Consider the following 21,863-nt stretch of genomic DNA (forward strand, 5'->3'; position numbering starts at 1 on the left):
AAATTAAATTACATTATTTTAAGCCTAAATCAGACGATGATGAAGATGATGACGATAATTCACCCTGCAATGTTGGCATTGCCAGGGATTGTTAGAATGTGTCCTGCGTGTACATCTGAATCCTGAGAACACAAAGCACAAAGTTCAGAAATGTCTGCACGTTGTTTTAGTTCCCTTGACACTTTATTGAGGAACATTTCTAGATATTAATGTTATTGTATTTTCTACAGTAAACATTCAAGAGAACGTTACAGTAGACCCACAAAATAAATGTTTAGTGTAATGTCTTAATAATAATAATAATAATAATAATACATCGAATAGTATAGTGCTTTTCAAAACACACAAAGACGCTTTACATATAAGACATAGACATACAGAACAAACAAAGAGCAAACAAACAAACAAACAGAACATTTCAGGGAAAAGAAAACTTGAGAAGCTCTGAGGAATGAGTCATATAGTGGAGGGTAGGGTGCAGGGGTCAGCAGGTGAAGGAGAGTTTGAAGAGATGGGTTTTGAGGGCTTGTTTGAATGATGAATGGGTGGGAGCATGACGGATGTGAATGGGGAGGGTGTTCCAGAGGGGGGGGTGCAGCAGCTGAGAAGGCCCTGTCACCCCAGGTTTGGCGCTTGGTCCTGATGGTCTTCAGAGTGTTTAATTTGGTTTGAACAACATTTTACCCTTTACATTATAATTAAATTAAATAAAAATAAAGGATCCGTTTGTGTTCAGATCTATGTTCATATAATGTACACGTTTTAATACAATATCTGTATATTCACATTTTCATATTAAAAAAATATCTCAGTCTTCCGTGGGATGCATCCTAAGTCTCTTAATTGCATCCCTGTTTCCCTCACTTGCGTCTTTTCCTTATACGTCTGGATGCATGGAGAGACGCGAGGAAACCATTCGAGGAGAGAGGAAACGAGGAAATATGTTTTAAGAGAGATGAAACGTCCTTTCCTCTGAAGCCGCACGTAAAGCACCACGTCTGTTTCTGATGACAGCGATCACATCCGGATCAGCTGTCAGTCGGCTTTGACAGCTGGAGAGACTTATGACGGAGTTTGTGTGTGTCACGTGAACCATGTAAAGGAATTGTTTTCTTCGTCCGGACAGTTTTTAGCAAAAAATTCCAAAAAAATATAGTAATATTGATCAAATTGATCGTATAATGTGTTCAGTTGATTTAATGGTGTACTTATACTAATAAAGTTATCATCACTGTCAGAGTGGATATGTTTGTAGTGTCTGTTGTCTGTTAGATAAACTGCATTGAGTATTTATACACAGTGTGTGGTATTTATACACAGTGTGTGGTACTAATACACTGTGTGGTACTAATACACAGTGTGTGGTATTAATACTGTGTTCTTCTGTGTCCTGCTTATACGCGCAGGATTGCCGGCGGAATACGTTCGTCTTTATTTTATTTATTTATTTGTTTTGAAATTCTGATCATTATAAAATAACCCACAATATGATTATGGTTTCTCTTCAACACTGGAAAAAGACCAACACAAGCACTGCAAGAAAACGCCGCCCCAAGGAGGAGATGGAGGCGGACAGACAGGCAGCCAGGGAGAGGCAGGGAGCAACAAGAGAAGGAAAAGGAGGAGAGGAGACAAGAGCAGAGAAGGAAAGAGGATGCGGAGAACTCCGTTCAGAGAACTGCCTGACTGAGATATGTCTTCACCACGTGACCTCCCCCATCCCCTCCTGTGGGCGTTTCAGCGGGCTGTTGTCGCTGCACACCTGGCTGCAATGAAAATGAAAAAAAGACAATAAATAATAGAAATCTGAATGAAATAAATAACGCATACTAACGTCAATAATAACTGAACTAAAAGTGTAGGTAATAAAGAGTTCCTGATTCTAACATCTTCGGTTTATAATGTGGTTAGATGTACTTCCTAAACTCAGCCCTGGCCACTAGGTGTCGTGCTAGTTCAGACTCATTTGGTGACGCAACCCTCGGCGAAGGAGAGGAAGAGAGGACGAGAGGACGAGAGGACGGCAGATACCGCACCTTCAACCAAGGTAAGTGAACAAAGACCAACTATCAACATACTAAATGAAAGCACGAGAAGACAATATGTTGAACTTTTTCTTTAGTTATTTATCTTAGTAAGTAGATTGTGGACGTGCTCGGATGTTCTATTTGAAAACAAGGGACTCAGTCTATTTTAGTAGATAAGTAGCTAACGTTTACTAGCTAACTTTCCCGTAGCCATTGGCTTTGGGTAACTTCAAGTTGTCAAGTTAGTGATAATGGAAATAGAGATGTTCTTTCAAAATAAAATGCAGACTAACGGCTATGGTATGAAACAGTCTTTCTTCTGAACGAGATGGCTTTATTTTGAAGGACATGTCCGGTGTTATTCATACACTATCTTGGTGACTTGACGGAGATAGGAACTTTAATAGCTAACTAGCTAGCTAACTAATGTTAGCAAGTTAAAGCATTTGTTTGCTATGGTTAAAGGAAACAACGCACACTTGAAAAAACAAGAAATATAATTGAACCCGGGCTACATCAAAGTATGTTACGTTTCGAGTTGCATTGCACTCTGTTCATACTCGTTTACTCTCTGGGTAGCGTGTTAAACGCACGTCTGGCTACGTTGCAACTGAAACTAACAACTTTGGTGGCTAACGTTAGCTCCACGTTGTTGACACTAGGCACATCGGAGCGGAATAAAACTAACTCCATCAGTTCCGTTCTTCTCTGTCATTGTTTTTTTTTTTTATATGGAGGACAACACGACGAGCTCTCGATTGAAGTCTGTGACGTTACAAATGTAACAAACTTAAGGCGACATTACACGTATCTAACGTTACCGCTGAATAGGTTTCATGTTATCATCACACTTGGTGTTAGCTACAGCTTCACTGTCTGCCTTTCGAAATTAAACGGCAATTTTTACAGTGTACAATATCATCCCCAGAATGTTTTGGACCAATACAGACTGCGCGTGTGAGCTCGTTTAACTCGTTTTCAATCATACCAAACACATGAAAAATATGGCTGAAGTGTTTTATGTGGAGAGGTCATTATTGCCTAGGAAATATAAATGCCTCTTGAAGTGTAACTTATTTAATGATCTGTCATTTAGGCTAGCTGACCAGTAACACCAGCACATATTTGTTATCGGGCCCTCTGTTTCAATTCAATAGCCTCTACTTATTCCTCATGTCTGAATATGCACGCTAATATATGCTTCCTGCTTAAATAACGTGTACATTTCTGCAGTTAAATACATGTTGTGGTTGGTCAAATAGCTGTTATTGATTTACAACTGTGTTGGCTCCATTGTCAGTCGACCACTGCAAAACGTACAATGTACACATTAGTTATAGAATAGTGTTTTGTTTTCTGAATATGTTGTTTCACTACCTTGTTTAAAATCTGTGTTAAGTCTAACAACTTTTTTTTAGGGCTCAACCCGGTCTATCTCAGAGAAAAGACTCCACCATCAGTGCTTGCACAAATCAGATTGCCTCAACATTATGCAGTTATGAAGAAATGATATCACTATTGCTCAGAGAGCAGTGCCAGCTGCTTTCCTTCCTCTTTTTCTGGGCCAACAGTCATCGGATTTCATATCTCAGTTTTCTTTTGTTGAGCTCAACTCCTTGTCTAAAGAAAAATCTAATCTTGCCGCCTTGCCTTCCATTTTCCCATCCCACCTTTTCTGATTAGCTCTGTGACCGCGTTCTGAATGGTCATTCTCTCAGCCCACTACATCGTCTGTGTGTCTTTCCAGGTAAAGCATGGCAATGACTGGCCCGAGCTCGTGCTCCTCCATGAGTAACCACACCAAGGAGCGGGTCACTATGGCCAAAGTGACCCTGGAGAACTTCTACAGTAACCTCATCGCCCAACACGAAGAGCGAGAGATGAGGTAACCCCCACAAGTTTCAGATCGACACATGTCAATTATTTTTCAGTGGCTGCTCAATTTTGCGAGCCCTTCACAAAGAACACGATTCCTGGTTAAACCATACTGCCAATTTCATTCACAGTTAAACTGAAACATGATTCTTCTGCACGTTGCTTTATACACACATTTCTTTGTTTGCATTTCGGCCGAGCATGTGGCTAATGTCAATTCTGTTGAAGCAACACCACTTCCTGTTGTGACAAGTTTCATCAGAGTGTACTCTGTAATCACCCAATAATGATGATAAAGATATGAAACATAATCCATTATTCATTATATGTTGGCTTGAGGAGGTCCAGGAAGAGACAAAAAGATAACATATAAACAATAACAGTAAACTGCGGCTCATCGGAAGGAGTTTGAACTCCAAACCTCCAGCATGTAACACAGCTTTCTGTTCCAAATTCATTGTCTCCAAGTACGCGCTCAGATAAAAATGCAATCATATTGTTACTGATCCTTTAGAATATAGTATGTCTAGGGATGTAAGTTTAAAAAAAAAAAAACATTCTTACTGATATGTAACTGATATCTTTGAGTTCACATCGTACACATACTGCATCATTTTGAAAAGTCGTAGGTCTAGATATAGTTTTCACCTCCTTGTCAACATAACTGATATGATGGGATGTGCAATGCAGACACTATTTTGTGGCTAGAAAAACAATGCTAATGGTCCGATTGTCTCTGCTTCCGTCTGTCAGGCAGCAGAAACTGGAGAAAGTGATGGATCAGGAGGGCTTGGCAGATGAAGAGGTAAGTTGCAAATGCACACGTGCACTGTTTTCCCAGCATGCTTTGCGTTATTCTCAGTCCCTGTCTTCAGGTTGGAAGGATTTGTAGATCTCCTGGAACACTGCTATGAAGTGCTTGATGTATATTTTCTTTGAGTGAACATCCTCAAGTGTACAACTGCATTTCAGTCATTGCTTTAAAAATATACAGATGTTAAGTAGCATGTATGCGTCCCACTTAATGCTGTATTTAAGAAGGGATGTCTGTGCTCTTCAGAAACGTATCCGGCGGTCTCAGCATGCAAGGAAAGAGACCGAGTTTTTGCGTCTGAAACGGACTCGACTGGGTCTGGAGGACTTCGAGTCCCTGAAGGTGATTGGCCGAGGAGCTTTTGGAGAGGTAAAAGCTTTTTGCATTCACGCGTGTGTGTGTGTGTGTGTGTGTGTGTGTGTGTGTGTGTGTGTGTGTGTGTGTGTGTGTGTGTGTGTGTGTGTGTGTGTGTGTGTGTGTGTGTGTGTGTGTGTGTGTGTGTGTGTGTGTGTGTGTGTGTGTGTGTGTGTGTGTGTGTGTGTGTGTGTGTGTGTGTGTGTGTGTGTGTGTGTGTGTGTGTGTGTGTGTGTGTGTGTGTGTGTGTGTGTGTGTGTGTGTGTGTGTGTGTGTGTGTGTGTGTGTGTGTGTGTGTGTGTGTGTGTGTGTGTGTGTGTGTGTGTGTGTGTGTGTGTGTGTGTGTGTGTGTGTGTGTGTGTGTGTGTGTGTGTGTGTGTGTGTGTGTGTGTGTGTGTGTGTGTGTGTGTGTGTGTGTGTGTGTGTGTGTGTGTGTGTGTGTGTGTGTGTGTGTGTGAGAGAGTGATCTGACACCGTTACCGTTAATACTAATCAGTGAATTTGATTCTCACAGTTTCTACCCCAGTGGTCGAGGTGAATGAACGTTGTTGTTTGCCTCCAGGTTCGTCTGGTGCAGAAGAAAGACACCGGTCACGTCTACGCCATGAAGATCCTCCGCAAAGCTGACATGCTGGAGAAGGAACAGGTGAGGTGGAGAAATGCTCACACACACAGGAATGCTGCCGGCGCATCAGTTGGACTTCTTTAAACCCGTGTGTGTCGTCCCCCCCCCCCCCCCCCTCCCCGTTTGTGTGTTAGGTTGGTCATATCCGGGCAGAGCGAGACATTCTGGTAGAGGCCGACAGCCTGTGGGTGGTCAAAATGTTCTACAGCTTCCAGGATAAGATGAACCTCTATCTCATCATGGAGTTCCTGCCTGGAGGTATGACCCCCCCCCCCACCCCCTCTTTTAACTCTACGACACAACACGGTGGGGAGACCAGAACCTCGTAAATGTGACTGGTCTCTGCTGTTGCGGCGCAGGAGACATGATGACCCTGCTGATGAAGAAGGACACTCTGACGGAGGAGGCCACTCAGTTCTACATCGCTGAGACGGTGCTGGCCATCGACTCCATCCACCAGCTGGGCTTCATTCACAGAGACATCAAACCAGACAACCTGCTGCTGGACTCCAGGGTGAGCCCACCTAATTTGAAAATGATTTAAACGGCTCGAGTCGTGTCCCACGTAATAGATAGATATATACTTTATTAATCCCCAAGGGGAAATTTGTTGTCATAGTAGCGCCCAACACATTACAGACACCAAATGGAATAGACTAAATAAACTAAACACACAAAATAAAATATAAGAATAGGGATGACAGATATATACAAAATATAAAATAATATAGATATAATATATATATATATATATATATATATATATATATATATACACACACACACACACAATAGAATACAAGTAACTGCAATGTGTATTAAGGAAATTCAATAAAATTAAATGTAAACAGAGTGTGCAAAAGAGTATGTATGCAAAGTATGTGTAGTGTATATGAAGTGTAAATCAACATAAATAAATGTGAATGTGTACAGTGAAAATGAAAATGAGTCCACAGAGGATCTGGCCAGAGGTGATTTGTTGTACAGTCTAATTGCCGTGGGCAGGAATGTGTTCCTGTATCGGTCCTTGTGTCAGCGGAGCTGGATGAGTCTTTTGGAGAAAGTGCTCCGCTGACTCTGCAGTAGGTGGTGGAGAGGGTGGTCCGGGTTGTCCAATATGGACAATAGTTTCTTCAGTGTCCTCCTCTCCACCACCTGTTCCAGATGCTCCTGATTGTGAGCTAGCGCTGTGCTCCATGTTGTGAATACGAAAGGATTTAAGTCATACGAAGAGTTAGTGCTGAAATGATTCCTTTGGTTCTTTTGACTTTATTGCTACGCAAAGCTGATGCATAATGTTGGATTACGAGATTTAAAAGGAATGAGGAATGATGTTCTACTGTGATTCCTACGCTTCACAGAAGCCTCTTCCTACCATCTGCAGTCTGCATATGAGGCATACGCTTACATTTAATATACTCCAATTTGCTCCTCATGATTTCCATGATGTGCCCAGCTGGAGACCGAAGACATCAGGGAGCTCATCTTGTGTGTTGTGTCTTGCAGGGTCACGTGAAGCTGTCTGACTTTGGTCTGTGCACGGGGCTGAAGAGGGCTCACCGCACCGAGTTCTACAAGAACCTGAACCACAGCCTGCCCAGTGACCTCAGTAAGCAAAGTCAGGCAACCCTTTCATTTATTTCAACTTTTATTTTGCATGCAACCTCAGCCACAATCACTTGTCTATGTTGTATGATGCCAATGTTCTTTGTGTGCATTCAGACAATACTGAAGAGTTTGGTCCCATTTAATGGGACCATTCCGTTCTGTATAAGAATGCAGCACATGTTAGAGATGTAGGTGTCAATGCATCAGAGGGGTCCCAGCTTGCTTTTAATACTGAGCGGTCTTTTCTCCCCCAGCCTTCCAGAACATGAACTCCAAGAGGAAAGCAGAGACCTGGAAGAGGAACAGGAGGCAGCTGGTAGGTCTGAACAGAGGTGTGGTGGCACTTTCACTGGATGAGCAGGGCGCCATCTCTGAACTCTGTATCTAGTTCTCCTTACGCCACGCTCGCTGGTGTTCAAATTTAGATTGATAGATGTCGCTAAGTCCCGATTGTCGCTCAGAATCACATCACACCGATGAAACCGAGCACAGCGATTGTAGTGTTCATGTAAAGATCACTGCTCATCCTCAGAAGCCTTTTTAATTGGCGTTCTGTTGTCTCCTTCTCCTCTGCAGGCTTTCTCCACAGTGGGAACCCCCGACTACATCGCTCCAGAGGTCTTCATGCAAAACGGATACAACAAGCTCTGCGATTGGTGGAGCCTGGGTGTCATTATGTATGAGATGCTTATAGGTAAATGACTGTCTTCTTTACCTCTGGGGGGGGAGTTAGACCAGACCAGACCTGATGTGGTTTAACGGATGCCTGGTCTTCTTGCAGGTTACCCTCCTTTCTGCTCCGAGACTCCTCAGGAGACGTACAGGAAAGTGATGAACTGGCGAGAGACGCTGACCTTTCCCCCAGAAGTGCCGATATCGGAGAAGGCCAAAGACCTGATCCTCAGGCAGGAACACACCTCTTCTCTGTCTTTCATTCCTCTCACTTTGTAACCATAGTAACTGTAACCTTTCATGTGGGACGTGCCAGTGTTACCCGCAGAGCACCCGACACCTAAATGCTTTGTATTGAATGCTTGGATTTGGATGTGTGTGTGATATTAAGACGTGTTGTGAGCAGGTTCTGCTGTGAGGAGGAGCACAGGGTCGGCGCCGCAGGGGTGGAGGAGATCAAATCCAATCTTTTCTTTGAGGGGGTGGACTACGACCATATCAGGTGGGCACCGTTACCACATAGTTCATGTTGGAGGATGGTTATTACAGACTTTTGGACTCTTGTCTCTGTGAAAATAGTCTTTCTTGGCTTTGTGTCTGGACTTGAAGTGTCTGCTGTAGCGCCCTTTAGCCACACCCCTTATTTTACAACCGCTCAGTGGTCAGCAGATCAGACTGCGTGTCCTGGGCAGCTTCATTCATACCAGACTGACTTGTGTTGCCATAGAAACAGAACAGGCTAGTTTCCAGTGTTCCAGTTAGTCTAGCATTCTCACCCAGCGTCCTCAGTTTCACCTAATTTCACACCGATGTAACCTAATTTCCCCCCCCCCCCACCACCACCTCCACAGAGAGAGACCCGCTGCCATTCCCATCGAGATCAAAAGCATCGACGACACCTCAAACTTCGACGAGTTCCCTGATTCCGACATCCTCACACCAACAGGTACGCCACCCGTCTCTCCACGACAAGTGTTCCATTTTCTACCTCCGTTGTGCGACGTTATTAATTATAAAATAAAAAAAGACCTCTCCTCTTTCTCTCCTCTGCCTCCAGTCGCCCCGGTGTCCAACCAGACCGAGGCCGACCTGAAGAACAAAGACTGGGTCTTCATCAACTACACGTACAAGCGCTTCGAGGGCCTGACCGCTCGAGGAGCCATACCGTCCTACATGAAGTCGGGGAAGAGATGAGCGCCTCCACGCCGGCTTTTAACCAAAACCGCCGCGAAAACCCGAAAAGGGTCGTCCAATCCCCCCCCACCCCCACCCCCCTCGAGCCCCGAGAGGAGAACTCTGAGGATCCTCGGCGACACAGGACTCCGAATAATAAAAGGGGGCTCAGCCTCACCCGTTGCTTCTTCTAGGAACCGCTGCCTTCATTTCCGCAGGTCTTCACTTCTCTCCGATGCTCCGAAGGGTACCGCTCTACTTCCTGCTCACACACGGAGACTGAACTGGGATTAAAGTGATTGGGATTCTCTCTCTGCTCGCCTTTTTCTATCCACCAGTGGATGCAGTGGCACGTCTCTCACTCCCGACACCATAACATTCCTTTTCTTCCCGTAAACCAGCGCAGCTCTGTCGGACTGAGCGCGCCTCCTTTCCAGGCCGGAGACCACCACCCCACCCGCCCCCTTTTCAACGTGGACTCACCGACTTGAAGTGAATCAGGGATTCTGTCCAAATGTTTGCGCTCCTGGCTTCTACCGTAACCAAAGACTGTGAGCGGAATGATCGCTCCGTCACTTCTCGTAACTTAGAATTGTATTTTTGTTTTTGTTTTTTTGTTAGTGTCATAATCGCAAGAGAACATATGAGTGATGCAAACACAAGAGTCTCGTTACATTTTTCACAAAGACCCACTTAAGTGTTGCACCTTATGGGATGTTTGATCCAGAACAGCAAAGTCGATGGTTCCTTCGTTAGTGTGGTTTTTAATTGGACTGGACGGGGAAGTGAAGGCACCATTTTACTGTTTTAATGAACATGATGCAAACTCAGATTAGTTTTTTTCTTTTTTTAGTCTCGCCATGGTGGAGAAGTCTGGATCACCATGAAAACTAATGCAATTCTTGTTGTCTTAGCAGCTGTTCAGATCCGTTAGAGCCAGTCCAGCTATTGAGCAGAACCCAGTGCTGAGTGGATCCCTAACTGGTGCTGAAGTTGTCAGTGTGGACTCACTTTTTAAATAAAGACTCACAGGGCTAAACATCTTCCAGTGAACACAATATCCAACATGCTGTCATTTAAAAATGAATGTAAATGAAGTCTTACAGAGAAAAGTATGTTGTTTTTGCCACAATAATTCCAAAATGCTGTTTGTGTGAATGTAGCCTGGATCGTAGAGCTTTTCTTTTTTTCTGTTTTAATCTGTGTCGCATATGACACATGACGGTATGGAAGTCCCTTCTCCCCAGAAACAAAGAGGAAGAAATGAGCAAAAGATGAAAAGAGATGACTTTAAACCACAATTTAGTCGAGATATAATTAACTTTCATAATATTTACATCATTTTAGGTGTACGTCTTACTTTGTCATACCTTTTTATAAGTCTGAATTTATTGAGTTGTAATTGGGACTTTCTATTTGTATGCAAGTAAATCCAAAAATATTGAATTTTCATCATAATTAACTCAGAATTTTGATTTGAGTAGCTTTTACTTAAATGTCAAAATGTATGTGTTCTGTCACGTAGAGCTCATTTTATTTAATGTAACATAAATCTGGAGTTGGCTGACATCAACGCTTTCTCTTCAAAAGTATGAGGAGAAACATTTTGAGATTCACAATCCTATATACTATCACACAATTTGGACTTTAAAAGGAACCAGTATTTTATTAGTAAAAAATTAATCAGACTTCCTGATTGTTTCCGTGCAGGGATGGGCTTCCATAAGCTGAAGGGCTTCAGTTGCCTGGGGAACGAGCTCCGCCCACAGTGGAGCGCTCTTCTGTGGCTCACGATTGTATCTGTTGGAATGCTGAGGCTCTGCATGTGTTGTGTGTTTGTGTGTTTTCTTTTTACCAAACTGCAGATGGGTCAGCCTAAAGCAATAGAGCACATGGAGTGACTTATTTTATTGATGCCACTCGGTGTGTGTGTGTGTGTGTGTGAGAGTGTGTGTGCGAGGATGTGATCACGCTGTTTAAAGGAAGAAAAAGACGTCATGTTGTTTGCTTGGAGTATGTGGTTTTCTACGGGTGATGCTCTGACGTGCGCTTGCTCTTGTCATCGCGTGACGCATGCGATACGAGTCAGAAGTGAGGGTTTTTATTATTATTTTTGGGAAGGTGGGTGTACATTATTTAAACCACTGTTCTCTTTGTAGCGCGTGGCTGTTATATTGTTTTCTGCTATTTGACAATGAATTACTCTGCACTTACTGTGTTGTGTCCTCCTTCACAACGTCTGGATGAACGATGGCGTGTCCTGATGAGGACTCGAGGACTGGGTCACAAAGAGGACTCGAGACCTGGGTCACAATGAGGACTCGAGACCTGGGTCACAAAGAGGTCTCGAGACCTGGCTCACAAAGAGGACTCGAGACCTGGCTCACAAAGAGGTCTCGAGACCTGGGTCACAATGAGGACTCGAGACCTGGGTCACAATGAGGTCTCGAGTCCTGGGTCACAATGAGGACTCGAGACCTGGCTCACAAAGAGGTCTCGAGACCTGGGTCACAATGAGGTCTCGAGTCCTGGGTCACAATGAGGACTCGATCCGTGACTCCCTAAAAGTGGACTTGAAGTCTTAACCACCTTTTACCATTCCTTTGACAAGAAACACTATATATCTATATACACACATGTTGAATTATTAGGCCAATTCATTTGAAATGTCTGCTACACTTATTAGGTCATCTTTTAATGACCACATATATATATAGTAATTAAAATATGACCATATATATATATATATATGTACTGTATATATGAGAGCACTATAAAATAAGGCTGCTGTTATGAAAACATCCACCTACCAACCTTCCACCTGTTTATTGGCTGTGAACTTAAATTCTACAAAAGGGAATGTGTGTGAGCCAATCAGAGGCAGAGCGCCCCAGATGTAATAATTCACCACCATGTAGTGCTGATGGCATAAGCCATGAAGAGAACAACTTCTGGTTGTCATAAAAATCAACAGCTTAGAAATCCTTTATTAACCTTTATAAATGGTGCATGCTCAGATTTTGAACATTATTGTTTAGTTGCACACGTTTTATTTTCTGACCAACTGAGGGAGTTATGGAGCGGAACAATCACAACACAGTTCTATGATAATAAAAGCCTTCACTGGAGTCAAAATATGAATATTGTTCATTTATCAGGTACATGATGCTAACAGACTCGTTTCAACAGACCTCTGGGGAGACATTTAAATGTAACACAGGTTTTGTATGACGAATGTAAACATTTTTATCACAAAATTTTTTCAAAAAAGAACATTCTTAAAACTTAAGGGTATACAATTAAAATACAAAAATATATACTTCAACACTTATTGGTAAATGAGGACAGTGTGGATGAGAGTAATAACTGGTGTGAGGTCTGAGATTAGGGAGTATATTAGGGCTATTGTATGTCAAAGTAAAATAAATGTAAAGATTGTAAATTTACAAGGAAAAAATAATATCAGCTCCCTTATAAACGGGGAGAAAAAAAAGCAAGAAAATAGAGATGTCACCCAAAATTATAAAAAGCACATTTTTTTCCTCCCAAACAAATGTGTTGTAGTACAACCAGGTGGAGAATGTTGATGCATGAAGTGACTGTGGTCAGACTACATTTCATAACAGAGAAGTTATTAAACATTATTTAAAAGAAAACCCATCAAAAGTATCCGAACGGAAATTGTATGATTATTGATATATGAGCTGATTTTGGTCATGCGACACTGCATGACAATGAAGTTATTAAATATGTGTCCTTTTCAGCGCTGCTCTCCTCTCACAGATGACTACACGTAGAATCCAACAAGCTCATGAGTTATCGATTTGTGACGTCACAATCAGTGACTGTCTTTCAGACATTTTTTTATTTATTCTTCTTTTGTGAACGCTCTTCCATAGAAACATATTTTAGAAGAATTAACAGGCTCTCGTCAGTAAAACTCAGTAAAAAGATGGCAGTAGGCTACCATCAGAACAATTGGAACATTCCAGCTCCCTCGTGTGGCTCAACGGTGAACTGCAGAAATAAATGTTAAATCAAAGACATTCTGCCCATTTATTCGGTGACCCTAATAACGTCTCAAGGACCCACCTGTAGGCTCCTGAGCCAGGGGGTTGGGGAAAGACAGCTGTAAAACTTCAATTGATCTGCAAACACTTCCATGATAACTTATATGCGTATGTAAATATGTACAAATCTAGTTTCCTTTTCCGAGCAGGAAAGTGTTACAAACGATCGCTGAGGAGGTCAACAGAGACCAACGAGACTTCACTGAAGTAGACCAACACGGGTCCTTGGATCTGGGACTGGAGGCGACGCAGATAGAAACATTGCCCCCCCCCTCTCCCCCCCCCCCCCCCCCCCCCCCCCCCATATGGTGTCTCTGCTGCTACGTCTGGAGGAAAATGGTTGTGCGCGGGAGGAGGAACACGTCAGCGGGCGATGACGACGACGATGACGACGGCGATGACGACGACGACGATGACGTCAGTCACCGATGGAGACCAGCGAGGTCACAGGCACCCGGCGGAAAAAGAAGCTGGATCCTCTGAAGAGGAGACCCTGACAGGAGGGGACACATACCAACTGTAAACACTGGAGCACTAAACATGAGTTCATTTAACAAAGGCTCGGACTCAAAGCTCTGAGGGGTGTGGAGGTTCTGGACTAGAGGTCGACCCATGAAACGCAACACTAGCAGCTTTTTGTCCTCATCTTGTTTTTTAAGGGCTAAACGCCAACAAATATGGATTGAAGCTAAATATTTTGTTCAATAAAAACATGTGAATTATGAAAATGATTACCTCGATGTTTTTTCGATACATTTTGACTTGAATGTGGAGTTCCACGATTCCACCAATGTCAAACCTTTATTTTCATGTTTAGTTTGATGTGAGGTTATTTATTCAGGGCTTTATAATTATAATAATAAAGAGCTTTTTCCTGATGCAAACAATCAATATTAGATCGGCCTTTACAAATCGGTCCTGTTCTGAACCTTTGGTTACAGTTGTTTTAAAACAACAGTATTATATATTTGGGATTTGCACCTTTTTGATATTTGATATCTTTGCACTCCTTCCTACTTTGTACTGTAACTGCTGCACAACAACTTCTCTCGGATCAATAGTTCTGTGTTGATCAGCTGATCGACACGACGAGGACATCAAAAGATCACGGGATGGAAACCGATCAGGAAGAGCTGCTGTGTGTTTGTGTGTTTGTGGTGTCACTGCATGTGTTGTGTGCTCGTTGTGTGTTTGTGGTGTCACTGCATGTGTTGTGTGCTCGTTGTGTGTTTGTGGTGTCACTGCATGTGTTGTGTGCTCGTTGTGTGTTTGTGGTGTCACTGCATGTGTTGTGTGCTCGTTGTGTGTTTGTGGTGCTGTACTTTGTTGCTCAGGTGGTTCCAGCAGTGCATCCAGGACTTGAAGACGGGGGAGTGAGGAGGAAGACCTGCAGCCAAGCTGACAACACAAACCACGAGCATCAGGACGTACATTCTGAATACATCCACCTCAATTTGTTTCAGTCGTGTGTTTAAGACTTAAGAACAAATGTTTTTGTTGTTGTAATACTCATTTAAAACACAAGCGGCTCAAGTGCACCACTACCCTGTTCAGAATGGTTCACCAGATTGTTTTCCTCACTGACTCTCAGGGCTTCCGTAGTAAAACCTGGTCCGTGATTATGTGAATGGAACTGAAGGAAGGACTCACCCACAGTCGTTGACTGCCATGACATCGGCCACCAGCATGAACGGATATGTTACAACGCTCACTGCGATCTGGAGAAAAACACGCTGCATTAATATGAACAAATGTTGCATCTGAGAAACTTCTCAAAACACAGCATGAATGTTGAACTTACGGCCATCACGAACTTAGTGTAGCTCCTGATGGCCGAGGCCTGGCTGAACTGCAACAGAAGTACAAGGAGAGGTGAAACGTGTGTAATCCAAACATTTACAATAACTCTAGAGCGTTGTAAAGGCATAATGTATTGAAAAAATTTCCAAAATTCACACGTTTTTAATAAAATGATTATTTTCCGGCTCGCTGCACACAAAAGGTATGGAATAGGTTAAAGTAACATTTGAAAGATCTATTTCCCTCCTGGTGTGCCTGTCACAAAGCTGATATACACTCAAGAGGTTAGGAGAGGAATACCCCAGAAACTGGTCAGATATGAAATATGACATCTTGACTGCAAAATCAGCTGTTCACTGGTGTGGCCCATGGTTCTAAACCTATAAAAGGCTTTTTTATACAATTATCTTTCCCAGGAAGGAATTCAGTGTGTGAATAAAAGAAGAGTAAAGAAGAGACTCACACTTTCGTCCACAGCGTAGGTGTCGATGAAGTGAGCCAGGAGGTTACAACACCAAATGAAGAGGACCTCTCCGGCCACGTTGGGTACGAGACCGCTGCCAACACACAGAACACTGCTCAGGCCGGTGGGGGTCAAAGGTCGAGGTGAAGACGCACAATCTTTTTACTGATGAACAGTGAGGTGATGAGGATGACTCACACGTAGAATCCAGCGAGTCCTTCCTCCTTAAAAATCTTGACAATGCAACTGAACATCCCGCTGCAAATGTGACACAAACTCCATTAACACGCACAGAGGGGCGTCTATAGACAACGTTTTACAAGCTTTTCAGTTCTGCATTTGTATGATACACTTTCCACTTTCACTACATATAAAGAGCTGGCTTACTTACTGACATGTCCCACTGCTGCTCCACATCACACTTTTATTTGATGTAAGATACACTTTTATTGTGAAACAGCCACAGGAAATGCAACGTATTTATCACAGAGCCTTTAAGGATTGTAACTTTTAGTAATAACCTCATTCTAGAGGCGTTTAAGGAAGCATTTTGGCCGATCTGCAGCTTTAAGTAAAGTCTTACCCGTACTCGACCTCTCTGCCGACAAACTGGGCCATACAGCGCACTGACATCACTGCCGAAGGAAAGCAAAACAGAGGATGAGCTCAACAACTCAACAACTTGGTTCTTATGACGCTCCATTCCATTCAGCCAGTATAGGACATCCATCAGCTTTAAGGGGACTGACAACATGGCAGATCAAATCCTTTAGAAGGATACAGATAAAGAAATAAAGAAAAGCCAAACCTTCTGCAATGTGTCAGTGTTAAACAAAACATCTTTGGGTTGTACTTGGTGGAATAAGCGTCGACGGCCTGAATGAGGACATACCATGAAAAGGATGAGTGGCTACTCTGGACAGGCACTGGATGATTATCTCATGTGAGGTCTGGAGAGAGGAAACAATTTGAAGAGTGTGTCATGCTGAAACGGTTTGGAGTCATCAGCTGTCCACGTTCAGGTGGATCAATGGGGCGGGGCCTTTGGCTACATTGATTGATGCCGATGCAATACCTCGTAACATACTTTGTTGGGTACTTTACATTGATTGATACATGTTTCAATGTATTTAACAACAGAAGTGCTCAAACTATTAAAACAGTGAATAATCATGAATAAGCATCGACAGTACAGAGAATTCCTAATAAAATACCGTCTAATGTCAGCTTTTGCTTTCAAACCGTCACATCAGAGGATGAGAAAAAGAAGAGGACCCGTCTGATGGGACATTGTCACCGTTTGCCACTGCAGGTTTGAACCATGACGTGGCACATTTAAAAACGGAGCCTTTAAAAAGTTACTTCAAGGGTCTTTTAACAACAAACAACAACAATGCCTCGATATGACCTGCACACCTAAACGAGAATAATTGATTATTTCTATATAGCTTTCTTAATGGCTGTAGATGTATTGCGACATCCGACGAAATTATGTTTTTGGGCATGCAGATTCCACAAAAAACGGCTCAGCCTCCAGCAGCGACCATCCCACCAGGGGCCGACCCAGATAAGGCTTCGCTGCTGCAGGCCGGAGGAGGAGCGCTCTGTGCACGTCAGCAGTGTCTCCTCCTCGCCCTCCAGGAGCAGAGCTACACCTCTCTGTCCACCTGGAGGCACGGGAGGACCAGGACCAGGACTGTGCGCAGCTGACTGTCGGACCCTGCTGCAGTAAAGTTTTTTGAAGGGACTCTGGTGCTCGGGAACACTGGCGCTGAGTAACAACATCTCCAATAGAAAGATATCACACTTCATCCAGGAGTAGCTAACCTCTCACCTCTTTGACCACTTTCCGGAGTGAAGTCTGCAGGACCTCCCTCTTGGAAAGGATGTCCACCTGCTGAATAAAGAGCTAGCATTAACTCTTTAAATGCTTCACAATAACCTTCGAACCCAAAGTAATTTCTTTGCTGCCCGATGTGATGGGCCCAATTCAAGATGCAGCCTCATGAACCCACTCGTTCTTGGGAGGCGTGTATGGGCGCTTTAGGAGAACGTGTCACATTCACCAGTTCTCTAGTTTTTGGAATCCATCTCAGGCCAGAAATGAAGCGGATTTGGGTTTTGCGAGAGTTAAGCACAAATACAAGTTTTTTACACAGTTATTATTGAGGGAGCTTTGAAATAATCACACCTTTACGCTTTCTGCAGGCGATACAGTTAAAGTAACATTAATAAATATTTATAAACACGTCAACATTTATTCAAAATATCTAAACATCAAGCAACTCAATAGTAAGGTCTCCTCTTTTCAAACAACTCCTTTTTAAAAGTCGCTGCTTGGTGTGAGAATCAAAATAAATCAGATCCATAACATTAGCGACTTTGACGGAGGGCAGGCATATAACGAGGAAGCAGGGCGTCATATCCATGGCAACGAAACCATAAGTGGTTTGTAAGTCGTGGAATATAATTTATTTGATTGATGTGTGTTTGTGTTTGACAGGGAGACATTATTAAGTTAATAAAGTGACTTTGCTGTTGTAAACATTACTGTTGCTGCTCTATAAACAGTTATATTTAAAATATGAATAAGTGCTAGTCCTCTTTTCAATTTATTACGATTTTTTCAAAAGAATATAATAAAAAGCAATTATTTTTTAAATAAAAAAGAACAGGTGAGAGTATCAATAAAGAGCCGCTTCAACACAACCATCTCTGAATGCACGGCACATCCTACAGACAGAAACAGTCGTCCCTTCAAAAACACGTCAGCCTTCACGTTCACCTGTTTCACTTTGCTCCTGACTACAGTGGAGATGGCGCTGGACACGACGCGAGGCAACAGGCCGCGGAAGAGCCCTCGCTTTCCATCCACCTTCACGATGTGCTGCGCTGGAAGAGACAAATACATTCATGCCACCGTAGAACAACAAGGACAACAAGAACAACAAGAAGGATGAGACGTGGATGAAAGCGGCCTCGCTCGCTCACCATAGGAGAAAAAGCCGGGCAGGTACAAGACTCTTCGGCCAAACATCGTTGTGCCCACAGTGGAGGGGAGGGGTTCATGTCCCACCTGGGAAACCACACAGAGCCAGAGATTAAACACAACCCCTCGGCCTCGCCAGGAGGAGGAGGAGGACGAGGAGGAGGAGGAGGAGGAGGAGGAGGAGGAGGAGGAGGAGGACGACGACATTGACCCAAAACACCTTAGATTAGATTAAGCCAGTTCCATTGTTTTTTAAAAGAATAATAAATGCAAATTACTCACATTATTCATTCATCAGTATCAATAATAATGTATGTATGACCAATGTAAAAACACGTTATATGTCCTACCTCATATCTATAATAATGTATATCCAAACACTCAATCTAATCAGATTGAAAAACATATATTTTTAGCTTTTGTTGATATTTATAATGTACTTACATATTATACCTTTACTGTTTGATTATTTATTGTACTTGTTTTTTTTAAATGTATTTTATTGTTTTCTACTAATCTATTATGCACTGTCCACTTGGCTGCTCTAATCCTGCACATTTCAAATAAAAGGATTATCATATTCTATCTTAATCTGTGTGTTTTCTTTTGCTGTAACAAAAACGTTGTTTAGCCTGTCTGTCAACAACCGTCTGTCCTCGAACTTTTTCAATGATCAATCATTTCAGAGGCTGATCACACATCACAGGTATCGAACCTGCCCGGATGACCTTTGTCAGAGGACGTTGTGATCATAACGTCATGATGTTTATCAGTGCAGAGCAGCAGCAGCTCGTGAAAGCTGAAACAGAACCGAGGAGTGAACATGTGTTGTGTTTGCTAACTGAAAAAAAGGCCAAAGTAGATTTGTGGCGGTAGCAGAGTGTTGCATCTTTCTAAATGCTCATTTTGTCAGATTAGATTAATCACAAGGTCGTACATTCTTGCTGTGAATTGTCTGAGAGACATGGCAGACCATTGGACCCCGAGCAATCAATAGCTTGCCCGTCTTTCACAACACAGAAATGATCTGTGAGGTTTTGGGACAGCTGCAGGATCTTTGCTCTTCCGATTTGCTGCATAGTGCTCTGTGCTCCTGGTGGTCAACATAGAACACAGAAGAAACTCGGGCACGCTAGTGTTTAAATCAGGATGCTGTGACGCAGACGCAGCAACTGTTGTCTTCCACAATGACACAGCACTCAGGATGAAATGTAGGTCCTCAGTGGGCTAACGTAGTCTGGATCTTGGCCTACACTTCAGCTCCATTGTGTCAAAGTCGATCCACATGCAAGGAGCAGCTGATGGCCCAGCCATCACAACTAGGGGTGTTCAAAGCACCTCATGCACAAAGGTTTCTCTGCAACACTGTTTTTGGAATCGAAATTGGTTCAATACAGCATCTTTTCCAACGGGATGAGCCCACAGAGGACACATTTGGCTTCATACGAGAAGTTATGGAGGCTTATTTTGAGAAGACAACTATTGGTCGTCATGTGCATACGTGTTTGATAGATTATAAATAAGGGCAAAAGTCGGGTTTCTCGTCCCCACTGGACTCTCCACGGAGAGGCGGTTCTCTGCCGTACAGCATCTTCCTTTTACCGGAAGAACAGCGCACCGCAGCGGGACTCTTATGCCCGTATAACGACCGTGGATGGAGCGAGCAGCGAGCCGGTGTTACGGTTTAAGAAGCGACCGTGTTAACTAGGGACTTTGAACCAACGCGTAGGTTCTTGTCGTAGTTAGACAGCTGTTGCAAATAGGAATAGAACACGTGACATTAGCTGCACTCGTGAATGCCTCATTGTTTAATTAGTATAGTATATATTAGTATGTATATGAGAGGGGTTGACACTTCATTACAAAATTAAACCAAGCGGCATTCACGAGGGCAGCTACACGTGAAAAGTCGCCAGTTAACAGGGTCGCGTGTTAAACCGTAACACATTAATTAAAAATACATTTAAAAAAAGAATAGGGTGACGTTTCGCCACAGTCCTAACAGCCGTTAGCTAACTGTTAGCTCACCTGTATTAGCAGCTTCACGTACAGCAGCGGGTGCGTGACGGCCGTCACTCCCGCTCCCAGCAGCAGCACCGCGGTGTCCACGTCCACGGCGGTCGCCGGAGCATCCTGCCCGACATCGACAGCCTTACCGGACGGGTTTTCGGGCGATTCCATCTTGAATTGCCGTCCGTAGAGGAGGGAGACGGGTTCATGCTCTACGGGAGCGCCCTGACGCCGCTGCAGTCAGACTCTACTGGAGTGATGAGGGGAAAAAAGATATATTTCCGCATTGAACTTTCAAAATAATATTCCCTGTTTCAGAGGTAAGGGACGAAATGCAGTTGGGATGAATCACATTTACGTCAGAGACAGCGCGTGAGTAAAATATATGTTTTATTACGAATATGAGGACCTATATGTGAAAAAACAAAAAAACAAAGGCATTGAAAGCGAAACCAAAACACTGGGGCGGAGTCGAGCTGGTGCCGTCACATGAACACACGTGCGCTTTTTTTTCTTCTAATCTCGTGCATGTTAAAACCAGATGTTATATGTTGACATGTTCTCGGACTGTTTTTAGACCAGGAGGTGACAACGCGTTTAGAGATGTATATTCATGTATATTCGTATGTCTTTTTTCAATTTCCGTATCTGTAAAGTTGAGGAAGTTATTCTACTTTGTATCTTTTAGTAGGTTCATATAAAACGTACCACGTACTTCAACATCATTATTGATTATTGATATATACAAAGGGATTTCCTGAGGTCACAAAGACCCTCAACCTCTCCGCTCTCGACAATTGAAGGTTAATATCATATAAACCTTCTATGTGGAGAACCCAGATGGATTTAAATGAAGCAGTAGTGCTGTCAGTCCAGCAGGTGGCGCTCTTAGCCTTGCAATTGTCCTGGGTTCTGGTGTCTTCTCGGTGGTCCAGAACAGTCCTGTAACCACAGACTGTATAAAAGCCTGTAACACAAGCACGGTTTTAAGTCATAAATAATATAATATATATATATATATATATATATATATACTATAAATAATATTATTGAATGTTGAATGTATTTTTTTTAAACTTATTTTTAAGTCGTCCAGTCTGGTATCCAACTATTTTGGATTAAACCGAATAGAGTATTTTTGCAGTTCAATGACAAGACTTGCAATAAGACTATTTGTATTGGTTCAATGTGATAAAATGAAATAATGGTTGGTTGCCCCTATCTCCTGTTTGTATGTTATTCAATTCAATTCAGTTTATTTTGTATAGCCCAATATCACAAAATACGAATTTGCCTCAGAGGGCTTTACAATCTGTACACATACGACATCCCTGACCTTTGACCTCACATCGAATCAGGAAAAACTCCCCAAAAATAACCTTT

The 21,863-nt window shown here is 42.9% G+C and overlaps 2 protein-coding genes across 7 annotated transcripts; one reads left to right on the plus strand and one right to left on the minus strand.

The window, feature by feature from the left end:
- The first annotated feature begins 1,965 nt into the window (after positions 1-1,965).
- stk38a (serine/threonine kinase 38a) lies at positions 1,966-11,362 on the plus strand. 4 transcript variants are annotated; one of them, XM_034536822.1, is made up of 14 exons: positions 1,966-2,047; positions 3,775-3,912; positions 4,656-4,707; positions 4,963-5,085; positions 5,633-5,716; positions 5,830-5,953; positions 6,055-6,209; positions 7,202-7,313; positions 7,558-7,619; positions 7,880-7,997; positions 8,085-8,208; positions 8,382-8,477; positions 8,827-8,921; positions 9,003-11,362. In XM_034536822.1, exons 2-14 carry the CDS (start codon positions 3,782-3,784, stop codon positions 9,167-9,169), a joined length of 1,443 nt encoding a protein of 480 aa, XP_034392713.1. In that variant the 5' UTR covers positions 1,966-2,047; positions 3,775-3,781; the 3' UTR covers positions 9,170-11,362. The 4 variants fall into 4 exon arrangements, with proteins under 4 accessions (XP_034392713.1, XP_034392715.1, XP_034392714.1 ...); XM_034536824.1 differs by having other exon boundaries at positions 9,033-11,362; XM_034536823.1 differs by having other exon boundaries at positions 7,202-7,304; positions 9,003-9,828.
- A 2,158-nt stretch (positions 11,363-13,520) lies between these two features.
- LOC117734098 (mitochondrial carrier homolog 1-like) lies at positions 13,521-20,945 on the minus strand. 3 transcript variants are annotated; one of them, XM_034538189.1, is made up of 12 exons: positions 20,499-20,945; positions 18,473-18,557; positions 18,267-18,373; positions 17,316-17,375; positions 16,374-16,431; positions 16,065-16,116; positions 15,680-15,739; positions 15,482-15,575; positions 15,020-15,067; positions 14,869-14,936; positions 14,541-14,616; positions 13,521-13,711 (listed from the first exon to the last, which is right to left on the minus strand). In XM_034538189.1, exons 1-12 carry the CDS (start codon positions 20,649-20,651, stop codon positions 13,637-13,639), a joined length of 936 nt encoding a protein of 311 aa, XP_034394080.1. In that variant the 5' UTR covers positions 20,652-20,945; the 3' UTR covers positions 13,521-13,636. The 3 variants fall into 3 exon arrangements, with proteins under 3 accessions (XP_034394080.1, XP_034394079.1, XP_034394081.1); XM_034538188.1 differs by having other exon boundaries at positions 17,316-17,378; XM_034538190.1 differs by having other exon boundaries at positions 17,316-17,378; positions 18,267-18,368; positions 20,499-20,610.
- Between the last annotated feature and the right edge of the window lie 918 nt (positions 20,946-21,863).

This window comes from Cyclopterus lumpus, chromosome 7 (assembly GCF_009769545.1).
Source record: "Cyclopterus lumpus isolate fCycLum1 chromosome 7, fCycLum1.pri, whole genome shotgun sequence".
In the NCBI taxonomy this organism is placed as follows: Eukaryota; Metazoa; Chordata; class Actinopteri; order Perciformes; family Cyclopteridae; genus Cyclopterus; species Cyclopterus lumpus.